This window comes from Sesamum indicum, linkage group LG13 (assembly GCF_000512975.1).
Source record: "Sesamum indicum cultivar Zhongzhi No. 13 linkage group LG13, S_indicum_v1.0, whole genome shotgun sequence".
Lineage (NCBI taxonomy): Eukaryota > Viridiplantae > Streptophyta > Magnoliopsida > Lamiales > Pedaliaceae > Sesamum > Sesamum indicum.
Window position 1 is genome coordinate 1,349,586 of NC_026157.1, and position 15,793 is coordinate 1,365,378.

The following is a 15,793-nucleotide window of genomic DNA, read 5'->3' on the forward strand; positions in this document are numbered from 1 at the left end:
TTTCACTTCACAATTATGAGCTTCTAGAATATCATGAACAGCTTCATCATTAGTGAATTCAGGTGAAGTCCCCACCCGAATCTCTCTCCTTACACAGCGGACAAAGTAACCCAACAAAAGCTGAACATTCCTGGATGAGAGAACCTGCAAGAAAGAGTTTTTAGTGGCGAACAACTTTAGGTGTCGTTTTAATTAGGTAAAAATCAAATCAATGTTCACAAAGCATTCATAGAACTTACTCATGTATCAAAAGGATGATACTGTTTATAAATAATATTGTTAAATATATACTAAATTAATGAGTAACAGATGACCTTATAGTACTTATGAATCTATTTGTCCTACTTATTGTCATTCAATTCATCATTTTTTGTCATAAAATTTTAAGTACTATTACTTTTTGTAGAATTTTATTATTTGTAGTACTGTACATGATGGTTTTTTTAAGAAATATTAATATGTTCACATCTATTGCGTTGGGGCATAAGCCTTGAGATGTGGGGCAAGTAACCGTCGAATTTTCACATTAATATGTTCAAAAATATTTAAAGATGATGTTAGAATGTCAAAAGGTTGGCCAACATATTAAAAAAACTAGAGAGAAAGATGGTGAAACAAAAATTTCATGTAAAAACATAACATAGTATGAGTAAGAAGAAACTAAAGTATAGGTATTGGGATGATATAAAAACATAAAAAAGCATATTTGCATGAGTGATTGAATTCAAAATTAGAAAAAAGAAAACACTGTCTACCTCTAACAATAAAAAGATCAAATATAATAAGCGGCCCATCTAGTATGTAGCACATAAGTCTATGTAACCTTAAGTTTTTTGGTTGCAGAAATTATTATATTTGTTTTGAAGTAATTCACATCTTTTAACCAATAATATTTATATTTTCTTATGTATGATCAGTTTGAAAAAAGTTAATCTTGAATGGTCAACCATATCATGTCTTTATCCAAGTTTACTTAATCTGAAGTAAAATATAAATTCTTTTAATAAATTTAATAGAACAATATATGATAAATTCAAATGCAATTGAATTTTGTATCTTCAATTCTTCAAGCTGAATTTCAGTTTCAATAAAATATATCACATAGCCAATAAAGAGTGGTATAAATATTTGTTTTTAATTAGACTATGACATTAGTTAGAGATCATTATTATGTAAATTTATAACCCAATTAACTTAGTTTATCTTACATGATAATAAGGGTTAATTGCACCTAACCCCCTTAAAAAAATACAAAATTACACTTCTTCCAAATAAAGGTTTCAAAATTACACTTACACCCCTCCCGAAAATATTCCACTTGTTAACCCATAAGTGCTGAAATTACCATTTTAACCTTAATTTAGAAAATTTAAGAATAATTAACTAATAAATTTATTAAATGATTATTATGCCCCTAATGTATTTATGATATTTATATTTTGGGTGGGTTGAATTTGTTATGTGTTATGTTTATATAAAGGATGTCTTCGCAGGGTTCTAATTTTCAAGAAGGCAATGCTTGAATATTAGCTAGGAAAATATCTACACTCGTTACTAACTCACTATAAGTGAAAATATTCCAATAAAGGCATACCTTAGTAATATCATCATTACTTTAGCTACGAATAATAACAATACAAAATCAAATACAATGAGTAGTGCGTGCGTGAACCATTGCTAAACCATAAATGTCTTAATGCAATAGTGTCTTTTAAATCCTTCTAACCATTATTCTACAATAGTAACTTTTACCAAGAAGAATGTCCATTTTGTGTCAATTCCACCCACAAGGTGATAGGTTACTTAACAATATCTTATGTACATGCTCAATCCACATAAAAATTAACCATGTGTTGGGAAATTTAAGACGAATAGTACAATTAACCATCTTTAAGTTTTATTCCTTTCATATGTTCAATTTTTAATATAATTTGTTCATGTAATGATGAAGAGTGTTTATGTAAATTGTTTTATTCTAAGAGGGTATATTTACAATATTTCACTGATAGAAGGCATGTTCTAATATTAAAAATATTGATATATGTAGATGTATATGTAATGTTTATATTTATGAAAAATACTTTACAAATCACGATAACATATACTTTTCTTATAAGGAGAATAATCCAAACAAACAATCAATCAATTAATTCCTATTATAATTATTATATTAAATGCATTACTGTAAAAACAATCTTAGAATTTAGCAATGTCATAAAATCTACTAATATTTTTAGGTTTAGTCTCAATTACTTGTAGAGCAATGTAAAACAATCTTTTTTAATTTGTAATTTGAAATTTATAATCGTCCTAGAAATCATAATAATCATTTATTTATTATAGTACTCTTAGTAAACATTTTCTTTTTTATTTTTCTATATTGTATTACTAGAAGATTTGCTTACTGAGAATATTATATGTGATGGATTCAAAAGTAACTATAACTTGACTTTCTAGATATAAAAGATTAAAAACCTGTAAAACAACTATTTCCTTTATCTACTAACTACGATAATTCTAGGGAGTATTTTGTTATGCGTTTAACTATATGACATTACATTTAGACCCTTACAAGCTGAATGGCACTAGTCAATAAGGGAGTGTAGCATGGGTGAATTTCTGATATGATCAGAGTAGGTCATCTAAATCATGGCAAGGGAATAGAAACACTAATTAAATGCTAAGTTTCTTTCATTGTTCATTCAGTCAGAGTAAGACATTGTTTTATTTAGCTTATATTCTTTTGGATGGGGGTAAACTTTTATCTATACATAATATAGATGTCCCAGAGCAGTTTTTCCACATAAAAACTAGATAAATTAATTGTAGAATAGACCTTTGGTTTTATAGACTGGCAACTCAATTAATTTTCTTATCTTTTAAATACAGATAGTAAATATAGAAAATTAAATAATATTATTGCATTTTTTATTTATTAATTTTAGTTTTAGCAATTAAAGAATAGTATAAGTATAAAAATCCATACATAAAAGTTCCATATAAAGTATAATTCGATATTTAGTATATGGTTCATAAACTAAAAACAAACCTAGCACCGACATTTTGTAAATATAAACCTTATACCAGACTAAACCATTTAAGATTTTGATTTGGCTTGAGTTAATAAAACTGTGGACAGTGCACACCCCCTAAATGCAGCATAAATCAGAATGCATAAACCAAGTCTACCCTGACCTTTCTCTGCCAATAAGCCATTCCACTAGGGCAAACGAATGTCAGACAGAGAAGTTGAAATAAAACTATGAGAGGAAAGCATGGAAGACATATTGACAAGCTGAATGGCACTAGTCTACATGAGTAAAGACTGACAGATGGAAATACTCCAGATGCTTGAATGTGATATTTCTCGATAGACAAGACGAAACAATCCAGATGATAAAGTTCAGAACAAAGGATATTAATGCAATACTCTGGAGAACTCCCTTCAACTCCACACATTATTTATTTGACACAATTAGTTGAAGGGAAGTATCCAAATCCATGTCTTACTATTTTCAATAATCCATACTTGTAGCAATAAAATCCTATTATTCCTCCTCTAAGTGATAAATGATTGATTACAAATATCTATTATATCTCTTCTTTATAAAGGACCAGCAAAGCCTTGTTTACGTATCATTGGAAAGTGCATTAACATAAATACAGCAGTAAGAAGCGGCAATACAAAAGTGTGTAAACTATAAAAACGAGTCAAGGTGGATTGTCCCACACTAGCACTTCCCGCACAATAATTCTAGCAAATGTGATCTTATTCCTACATGTTCCCATTCCTTGATGTTACTACGTATTTTCCTTGTGTTTAATCTTTTCGGATTCGAAATCATAATCGATTTGTTGGATTTGTTTCTCAATAGTGTTTGGGCAGAATACTTTTTGACTCTATGCCATTGATTCCACTATTATTAGTGCGAAATAATTCCTTCGTATTTATAGAGATAGGGGACATAATTCACATGGATATAGTAAGTCTCGCTTGGGCTGCTTTAATGGTAGTCTTTACATTTTCCCTTTCACTCGTAGTGTGGGGAAGAAGTGGACTCTAGAAGTACTACTAATTGAGTTGAGAATCAAATCATATCAATTGTTTTATAGATCGTTCTGCAACGCATTTTGGACTTTTTAAAATAAAAACCTCTGAATTTCGAACCCCATTGGATTCCAATGGAATAATCTATGATATGAATCATACTCTTTCAATCAAAGAGATATTTTAGTGATTCCCGTGTTTCTATTTCGAAAAGAAAGGAGGATTCAGATGATTGGAAATCTATTCCAACCTAAAATTCTTCCGAAATTTTCTATTTCAATCAAAGGAATGGGCTCTAACTATCTTTATAGATGGTCCTATACATGTGACCCGCTATCAGGAACAGAATAGCAATAGCTAAATGATGGTGTGCAATGTCAGACACCATGCCAGAGCCAAGTTTAGCTTAAGTCCTGTCTTTCATCAAATCCAACATTTTTAAATAGATTCAGTAGCCACATAATTGCTTGACTTACTTTTAATGCAGATTCCCTGTTCCCAGGTGGAGCATTTGGCAAGATTGTTCTTTCAACATTGATTGCTTGCACAATTCCCCTACCTTGCAGTCTTTCCGCTATTGTGGCAGCCAATTCAACTCCAGAGTAACCACATCCTACAATAGCGACACGAATTGGAGAGTCCATACCAAAATATTTCCGCTCTAGTGCTCGTAGCTTCTTGTCAACTCTCTGCATTAAAGAATACCAACATATGGAGAAGTCATGTAGCTGACATGATATAGAGTTGTACTAGAAGTACTCAAGATGAAAGTTATTGCAGGAAGTTCGAATACTAACATGAGCATCCTCAAGAGTGGAAAACGGCAATGCATATTCCATTGCACCTGGCACGACATCAAGTTTGGCTTCAGCTCCAAGTGCAAGCACCAACCTGGCTGCCCAGATCAAGAAGTATATATCAGCCGACAATATTAACTGAAGTACCCAATTCAAGAGCATTCAGATAAATAAGTTATCGTGCTTCCTTTCCACCTCGTGTTGAAAAACATAGTTCATTCTATTAAGCTCATTCTGATGTTGGGGGTCCTTGTCGAAATGAGTCTAATGTCAGGGTTCAGGTAATTTCTTATTTAAATTAATGATTACTCTAAAATGACCTAGATCTATTTACTTAAGGATAGATCTCAAGTCCCTAATGCATTCATTTTCTTTTACAATGAAATAAAAACCCAATTTTCATTTAATATTTATATCTTGTACTGATAATGTCCCTAAGTTTGTCCAAAGAGCAGTTTTGTCACTTCTGGTACTTTTTGTGAATTCTGTGAATCCCATGTTATTTTACGTTAAACCTCTTGCCCATATACCTCTTAGCAGAATAGTACAGCAGAAAGCAAACATCGCCACCTTCTCGATGTTGCTCGAACTATTATGGCTCATATACATGTCGCAAAGTCCTTTTGGGTGGATGCTATTCTCACCACTTGTTACTTCAATGCTCTTAATGGGGACATCCCATTTTCTCACCTCTTCCCTAGTAAGTCATTGTTTGGGGTTACTCCTTGAATATTTGATTGTGTGTTTCATCCATCTTGATTCCCCTGATCAATGATAAACTTTCGTGTAGCTCTATCAAGTGTATATTTCAAAGGTATTCACAGACACAAAAAGGGTATGGTTGTTATGTTCCTGAGTTGCACTGGTTAGACTCACCAGTTCTTCTCCTCGAGTGATGTTACCTTCTTCTATAAATCCACTGATTATTACTCAAAGAATGACTCTTCCTCTGGGATTCCTACTATTTCTCCTCTATTTCTACACATTCAAAGCAGCTCTACCTTTACAGTTGTACTCTTGATGTCATCATTCTTCCCCTACCATGCTTGCTGATCCACCTAGTCTTGCTCTCGCTGCAGCTCCTGGCTCGACTTCCTCTCCTACATCTGTTGATAATCTTCCTATTTCTCTTCGAGAAAGTACACGATCGCGCACTACTCATTCCTTAACTCATTCTCCTTTATTTGAGTATGTAAGTCCTGTCATGCTTTTTCTAACTTCCTGTCTTCTATTTCTGTCCCTAGTTCATATTGTGAGGTAATTTGCATCCTAAGTGGAAGATACCGATGGGGATAAGAGATGTCTGCTCTCATTTTCATGGGGACTTGGGTGCTTGTCAATGCTCCTCCTAATGTAGATGTGGTTGCTCGTTGGTGGGTATTTACCCTTAAGTATGGGCTGATGGGACTGTTGATTGATATAAAGCTTGTTTGGTTGCTAAGGGCTTGTGGATTTTTTTGAAATACTTTCCCGTGTTGCCCGCCTTAATTCTATTAGGCGTTGTTCTCCTTTGCGGTTAGTCAAAGTAAATAGACGTAAAAAAATGCTTTCTCATACGGTTATTTGATTGAAACTATATTTATGGAGGCCTATGATCAAATGGACGTAAAAAATGTTTTCTTATACAGTGATTTTCACGAAACTGTATTTATGGAGCAACCTCCAAGGTATATTAAAGAAAGCTATGTATGGTCTCAAACAAAATCCCAGATCATGGTTTGATAAGTTCAGTTGCACTATTGGTACCAAGCAAACCATTCAGTTTTTGCTGAATTGTTGCAATCAAGTTTGGCTAGTATATGTTGGTGATGTTTGAGCTCTAGTAGTGATATTAGGGGTGGAAGAGACCACGGATACTCACAAAGGCACTTCGTCAGTAAGGATTCGGGAAGGCCAAGGTATTTCTTGTCTATTGAAATTGCTCATAGCAAGCATGGGATTTCTCTATTTCATAGAAAATATGCCCATAATCTCCTTCAATAAGGTGGTTTTTGCATGGCACTAAATCTGTAGACACTCCCATGGATTTTAATCTTGATTTTTGGAATGATGATGGTATTTATCCAGAAGACAAATATAGAAGACTTGTTGGCAACTAATCTATTTAGGCTTGATATCTCTTTGCGGTTGGCCCAGTTTATGGATAAGCTACGATCTAATCACTAGGGAGCTGCTCTTAGGATCCTGAAATACATAAAAACATCCACTAGTAAAGGCTTATTATCTAAACCACATGGACATGTCAAGATAGAAGCTTATTGTGATGCAAATTATGTTGGGTCCAAAGATTATAGGAAGTCTCTTCTAGGTATTGTACTGCTGTTGAATCTTGTGGTTTAGAGCAGCAAACAACAAACTACAGTTGCTAGATCAAATGCAGAGGCTGAATATCGGGCTATGGCTAACATTATTGGTGACGTTCTGTGGTTAAAGAATCAAGTGAAAGAGCTAGGTTGCGCATACAATGATATCGTACCTATGCATTGCAACAATCAAGCACCAGCTATAATCCAGTTTTCCATGAGAGGACGAAGGATATTGAGGTCGATAGTCATTTCATTCAAGAGGCACTCATAAGTCAGAAAATTTACAGTCCCTTTACTCCTTTAAACCAAAGGGCGGATAGTTTTACCAAGGTTTAGGAGCAAAGTAGTTTAATATTTTGTGTAACAAGCTAGGCATAATTAATATATTTGATCCACGTTGAGGGGGAGTCTTAGAACATATGTTAAGATATGCAAGTCTATTTTGTTATGTGTTTGGATAGTCATCTTTGGTAGGTTGTCACTTAATTCCATCTCTATATATGTGATATGTGGAAGAACCAATAATGCAAACAGCATCTTTTTCCCTTTCCAAAAAGACAACAGACCAATTCAAGAATTTCAGATGAGGAAAATATGTAAGCAGCAAATTACACAATCAAAGATCATCTAGATATAACTTCCTCCTAACCTTATTTTAATAATCCCAAAAGGTATAGAATTGACTGATTCCACCATACGGATATTTGCCAAATGAATATGTCTAAATTTTTACACAAATGAATATCAACAAGGCTCGGAGAAACACATAGAGAACATAGAAGATAATGTAAACTGAAAAAGGAAAAATAACCATGAAACTGGAAATAAGTATGTATATATCTGGGAAGTTGTAATATAGATTCCAAGTTTGAACCAGACACGTATTGATCAGACAAGCATAACCACACTGAGAACACTAGAGACCAAAGATTTGAGTGCTTTCACCTATCTCTAATTCCCTACCAGATCTTTGGTATCAGATGCAAACCTTGTTGGATGTGGACCAGAAATCTTTTCTTTCAGTAGTTCAGTTCAAACTTTTCCACATTTAATTTGAATATCAAAAGCTGTCAACGCAAAAATTGACATTTATGAGATAAAGCAGCATGGTTTCCAGGAATCACATATACCAGTCATATTCAATAAGGAGACCACTTTCAAGATGCACAGTTCCAGCAGCATGAGACATTGCAGCCCCATCCATTTGAAAATGATCAGAGGGATGTAATGATTGCACCCTGTCTTTGAAAAATTGAACATCAGTGTTTGATAGCAAGTCTGAGAAACGAGGAGCTACTTCCCATTCGTCTACTTCTGCACTCAGAAAAATTAGCAAACATTATTAAAAGGTACTAGAATTGGCTAGTTAGGGACTCCAAAGTTGTTTCATCAAATGAAATCTAAATATACCGCCAGAGAGGAGCTCATATAATAATGGCTTGAAGACAAAGCGCTCACATTGATCAACAAGAACCACCTGTTGCATTAACAAATATGATTCATTTTCTAGGCAAGAGCCATTAAAGTGACAGATATTCTGAACACGGGGAACTTCAATCCTCAACCAAGAAGTATAGAAATTTGTATCTAATATTCCACTCAAGAATTGTTACATGATATGGTGAATTTCCAGCTCTAGACAATTTCTTTTTCATTTCAGCATAAAAAAACGAAGTACAAGATTGCCTCATATTTTGCTCAACTGAGCTCGTTTTGGTTACCCTCCTCTACTTGTTGGTGATTGTCCTGCATTTCTATCTCATTTATGCACTAGTATGTGGCTCACACTTGTTAATCGAATATCTATTACGTATCAGACACATGTAAAAGAACAGATGAAGCTGCTGCATTAACGAGCTTATAAAGATGAATGCCCAGCATGGATTGTGAAGTGCATGTTTATATGAGAAAATGACATCTACTTTCTCTTTGTTTGCAGAAAAACCATCAAATGTTTTTTCTGAGATGGAAGGGCCCAAGCATTCAAGTACAACATATCTTCTTCAGTATAAATCAACACATCCTATGATGCATTTCTGTGACCACCATCCCTTCATCAATATGGTGACCCTTTTCTGCAACAGCACAAGCGCACATATTCCAACTCTTATGCAAATGTTTGATTCTCATTTCCACGAACTCCATAGCAACCTTCAAAAGTCAATGCTGATGGAAGGAAGCTACTTAGTGGAATGTGGAATACACAGCATACTCCAGTTGAAGTCAAGCATTTGTAGTATACAATGCACCACCCAGGTTGCCAAGGGAATAATTGTATAGCATATAACATAAATATGTTTTAAATCACAGGTTACCTGTGGTTTATTTCCATCAGGCCAATCAAGCGATTCCAATCTTAATGCAGTATACAGCCCCCCAAATCCACCACCTAGTATGCACACCCTTGGTCTCTGTAATCATGAACTGGGGTTTGTGTTACAAAAAAGAAATGTATTTAAGATAATAAATCACTATTTTTTATGCAGAAAAGTTAACAAAAAATGCATTAGATTGCGAAAGTTTCAACTGAATTTAAACATCAAGCAATCACACCCAACTTGAATTGCAAAACATCAATAAGTTATATAAGAATCAGGAAAATATCACACTGATGAGTACTTAAGAGTACTAAAGGACATGATTCGCCCAGGATTGAGTTTCAAGGGCTGCAAATTAATAACAACATTCTTGATGACTTCAAAAAAGCAACTTCCCAAGGTCTTAAAATAATGCCAATCTATTACCATAATCATAAAACTTGTAGCGTAAAATATGACAAGAAAGTTACATAGTTTCAACGAATTAAAATCAATATAAGTATGCATGGAAAATACGCTTTGAACCTTTGCCAACTATAGCAAAAAGTCAAGAGCAGACAATTTATTTAGAAATCTTATCATTTTGTACAAGTTATCAAAACATGCTTCAGCATAACATCAAACTTCAGAGAATCAGACTCAGTGAAACATGATTTTTCTGTATTAGGTTGAGCACAAAAAGGAAAATCCACGGAAACAGGGGCTGATCAAGTATATTACAAGGCAAGGTAAATGATAGCAACCGGAAAAGATTACTTCTGGCTTAAGGGAGAAATGAACTTGAACTTCAAAATGTGAACTCCAAAAGTACAAATCAGCCAAAACACTCTTGAAGTCATATTCATAATCTTTAAATAAGTACACTAGCTCGAAGGAAGAGAAATAGATCTCAAGAAATCAAACTCTCGGCATCTTAAGTTGGCAGAATAATTTTCACTTTCTTTATAACCAAACAAAGAAAATGAATTTCTGAAAATACTATCTAAAAGTCTAGTATTCACTACTTATGGATACTCAAAAGCTCAACAAGAAATATTCATCATATCCTTTCTCCCATGGTACCATAAAATCTAACTTCAGAGCAATACGTTAAAAAATGCGACTCGAGGAAAAATGCGAAATTCTAAATCTTAACTTTCATGAATTAGAATTTTAAAATATTTCCTAGTGCTTCTTGGTTATGCTCATGCTACCGACACAAATCCACAAACAGAACTCACCAAGACAAAAGAAAAAGAAACAAGCGTCAATTATTATTGTTAGAAGTCAAAAAATGTAACCTTCTCATTATCAGGCCATGCATAACTGGAAGGCTGAGATTCCCTTTCAGTAATTTCAGAAACGGCATCGTATCTTCCGGTTTCACTCGAACCAACAGCACGGAGTCCTTTACTTCCGCCGGGGCTGGAAAAGTACCGTGAATTGGTCCAATATTTACGCGAATGCGGCTGGGCGAACTTTCGCCGCTGCAATCGCTGGCCTGGAATTTTAGTTGAGTAAGCAAAACTATAGAAGTCGCAATCAACACATCAAAAGCGAGCACTCGGAGCAAAAACTAGAAGCAGAAAAGAACGTGAAAGCTTACGGCTGAAAAGTGTCAATGACGCGAGAGAAGAAACTGCGTGCGCCATTTATGATCGTCCGTGGAAAGGCAGGACGGGGGTGAAGCGACGGCGATGGCGACGGGCGGCCGGCGGCGAGCCTGGACGGAGTATGTAGATGTGGCTGTCTTGGTTCCACGAGTGCAGTTTGAGAAATGAGGAGTGAAGTGCTTTGTAGTTTGTACCATAAATATAGTTGGTAGAAAGCGCAAGTGCCACCCAAACAAATTAACTTTGCGAGTAAAAAACAAGTATGGAATAATTATCCTCTCCTCCCATGAGATTAGGTGTGATTATACATAAGGCTTCTATAATTGAAAAGTTATATTTAATATTTCTAAGTTGTTTCTTTCTCATAAATAAGTCTCTTCGTTAGTTAACATTTATTGAATTTATTGATATTAATTAAATAAAATTAAATAAAAATTGACATATAGTCTCAATTAACTAATTATTAACTTATTACAGATCAAATAATTTTTTTCAAACTAAACTACATTTATAACGGTGAAGATATACCTTTTCATATGCATTAACACATGAAGACATATGAGGGTAATCTGATCATAAAAAGATTTATTTAACATGCAATAAGTCAGTAATAAGTCAATCAGGGGTTAATATAATTTTTTTTACTTTTTTGTGAAAAATCAGCAGATTGTATAAATTTTGACTAATAGAGGGACTTATTTGTTAGACAAAAGTAAATATCAGGGGTGGTAGATGTAATTTGCCAAATCATAGAGGGTTTATGTGTAATTATATCAAACCTCATGAAAGGGGAGTATAATTATTCCAAAAAATATTTATTTTGAGGTTAAACATTTAGCTATTAATATTTAAAATATATATATTATATGTACCAATATTATCTAAATCTATACTAATATAAAAAAGAAATGGCCTCCATACTTACAAATGGTAGTTAATAACGCCATCGCACTAATTTTTGTGAAGTCGAAAATACCCTTGAACTAATAAGATAACTAACTTATTCAGCTTTCTAAATTATACATTAATTAATAAATTAATTTTTTTCTTATATTTATTTTTTAGTCTAATGTATTAGTTTTTATATTTTACTCTTATTTATGATATATTTTAAAGTTTGAAAGATTATTTATTATATGCACGCAAGAATAGTGTGCTACAACGGCTAGTAAAAAAGAAGAGAATGTTATAGACCAAAATGACACTTTTTATATCACTGCACCAAAAATATTAATTTACCAAAATACCGTCAAAATTAAATGGTATTTACGCATTCTCTCTTTTTTTTTTTTTTTAGTAAAGGTAAATTGTATAAATAGATAAAAGGAGAAATGCAACAACACGGTTCAAGCAGTCGAGGCCCCGTTAAACCAAGGGATCCTCCAAAGTCGGTATAGAGCACATGTACTAACTACTGAGAGGAGGATATGACTAAGTATGAAATATCTAATCTCCTCAAGTACAATCCTAGCAAGTGTGTCTATGTGCGCTAGTATGCTGAAAGATCTGTTGATTCCGTTCTTACCACAAGTGATACACTAATGACACCAATAGTGCGCGGTATGAGGCGTTGATGACGTGTTGCCCCCTCCATTTAAAAGACATCCACTTTACGTAAATATTTCACGATCGAATAGGCCATTTGACCCGTACAGTCCTCCGAATATCTGCAATGCACTGACGAACATAATGACACTGAAAGAATAAATGCTCATGTGTCTTAGAAATTCCGTCTTGACAAAGGACACATGCCCCACCGGTGTGGTGCAGCCATGGTTTGTAAAGAGTAGATAACTTCTCAAAAATAGCAAGCTATAAAATAAATTGATTACAAAGAATTTTGAAAGGACCTAAAAATAGTGAAAGTACTTTTTCTAACATGAAAGTATAGAAAAATTAATTTTATTTATTTTTTCATGATATCGTGAAAAAAAAATAACAAGAAATGCGATTGAAATGACTGGAGTTAGAGCTTGGCAAATAGTACAACCAATATTACATTACGTATCGAAATTTAAAATCTAACTATATATAATAGTTGCTATTGAAATATAATTAACGTAATTATTAGGGCATGAGATACAAAATATAATTATTTTGATACCGATTATTTATTGAATTTCGTTAATTTTAGAATATTTAAAAATAGAAATAGTAACAAAAAAATATAATGTGTATAATTAATATTATTAAAATAACTTAAAATATAAAAGAACAAGTTAAGGTTAACAAAAGTAAATTAGTATTATGAATAAAATTAATTATCGATAAATAATTAAAAGCACTATGTTTTATTAAATTAAAATTGCGTATGAAAATATAACTATTCAGATAATATCTTATTATTTGATTTTTTTCAATATTAGATATTCATGTATGCACACAAATGAATAAGTGAATGTTCGGGTAAGCTTATAAGTTCTTTAAAGCACCTTTATAACATGTTTAAAAACTTGTAAGCTCTACAAAACTATTTGGTGTTTTTTTAAAATAGAATTTATAATTTTTCAAAAAATAAAATGTTCATGATTTTAAAAGATTTTTAAACAAGAGTAACCTATTTTTATTTTTATTTTTATTTTTAAGATTTTATAAACTCTCAATAAACTAAATCACTCTTACTATCTTATTAGTATTTTATTTTTATTCATTCAAATATTTTAAGAATTCATTTCTAAAATAGAATTCCACATTTTTAGACTTTTAAAACATCCTGTAAAGATGTTTCAAATAAGTTTAGTCGAACATCCTCTAAGTTAATATATTATTGAATAAGAAATAGATGATACCAATTAACAATACTTAATAAATAATTAGTTTAAAATTATTTCACATAAATATTTAAAAAATAAAAGACATGAGGATATGGTAGTAAAACAAAAAAAATATATATCATATAAATCAATAAAATTAAAAATATAGCAAATTGCGAAAAAAAAAAATGCTACCAATAAGAAAACATGATCAATTTTATTAAATTGAATTATTTTTTTTTTATAAAAATCCAAAGATAAGGAACTTTGACTAATTAATTTTGCTCTAATATTGGCTTTTCTTTATGGACAAAATGCATAAAACTCCCATATGTTTTAAAAATCGACTAAATATTCTTTTCTATTTTAAAAATAAACTAAAAGCCTCACTGTGTTCTCTAAAACTCAGTAACATACATCCCTTTTATTTTTGTTTTATTTTTGTATTTTTTATAATTTAAATTGAAATATTAAATTATATTTAATTTATCTAATATTAAATATTAAATTAAATTATATTTAAATTCAAATAATTTTATAATTATTAATTGTTAAATCAAAAAATTATTTTTAATTAACTAAGACATATTTAATTACAATAATTATTATTATTGTAATTATTCTTAATTAGCTAAATTATTTAATTATTATAATTATTTAAAAATATTCTGAATTAACTAAAATATATTTTAGTTAATATAATTAAAATTAATTAAAAAATTAAAAAAAAAATGGGCCAATTCCGTCGATGCTCCGATGGCCATTTCTGACCGGAGAGGCATGTTCACTTTGGCGAGGCGAGGCTAACGTTGGTCCTCCCCTCCGGTGATGGCGAACTGACGGTGGAAAACTTTGGTAGTCGTGGTGGTAGGCCAATGTCTATGGTTGATGAAATCCTAAATTGTTTGAGGAGAAATGTTCACCTCATCATGGGGAATTGAATGGTATGTGCGACAGCCGACGACTGGCCGTGACGGCGCCGAAATTTTAAAGAGAAGGTGGCTGCGAAATGTTATGCCAAAAAACGAATTTCAAGGAAGCCATGGCGGCGCATAGGGGGGAATTTCAGGACCGGTCATAAACGACGAGTCAAACAATGGTGGTCGTGATGGGAGACCGCCGGTGCAGTTTTCCGACGATCGACCGATGGCGGCGGGGTTAAGGAGGTGGGGTGGGGTAGTTAGTTTTTTTTTTTATATGTATAATAATAATATCTTTTTTTAATTTTGAATTATTTATATAATAATATAAATTAAATAATTCGTTGAATCTAGACCTTTAATTTTTTTAAAATCTAATGGTTGAGATTAATTGATTAGATCTAATGTTCAATATGTGATCAAAGAAAATCCAACAATTATTAAAATAAGAAATAATATATATTAAGTAAGAGTATAACAGTCATTTTCTAATAATAGAATTAATAATAGAATGAAATACTTTTAAAATTATTATTTTCATTCTTTCTAATAATAAAATTGTATCTACTAATGTTACAAGGATTAAAGTAATAAATAAACTTATGAACTTAATATATAGCTAACAAATGATATATATTCGTCAATGCAGGTGATATGTTCTAATGTTTTTTAAATAGATGAAAATATTTTTTATATTCAAGAGACAAATGTCATAAAATCCTGCTTAGATAGTCGGTATCTTTTATTTTTATATATAGATAATACAAGAAGAGAGAATATGATAGATCCTGAGTTGATTTTTGTACTTTTATAGTTATAATTTTGAATTGGTTTTAAACCGATCAAAACCACTGATACATTATGTTTGGAGTCATTTTTGAACCATATTGAAAAATGGGGTCAAAGTGAAACCAAACAACATGAATGAATATCTACAATATGCTTAAGTTAAAAGACCAGTGCTTCTGTATATGCACAGTTCCATCTCCACACCATGAGCATATCTAATCCAGTGTGGTTAGTATCTTGCCAAGTTTACAGAAAAATTACACACACCAT

General features: G+C 32.2%; 1 protein-coding gene across 1 annotated transcript; it reads right to left on the reverse strand.

The window, feature by feature from the left end:
- Positions 7–11,273, reverse strand: LOC105176066 (alternative NAD(P)H-ubiquinone oxidoreductase C1, chloroplastic/mitochondrial; the record flags this gene model as incomplete). The annotated part of the gene is given in 8 exon segments (XM_020698553.1): positions 7–144; positions 4,525–4,737; positions 4,846–4,939; positions 8,282–8,465; positions 8,562–8,628; positions 9,467–9,562; positions 10,750–10,949; positions 11,055–11,273. Coding segments are annotated over 8 exon segments (1,038 nt in total), but the record flags the coding sequence as incomplete, so codon positions are not given.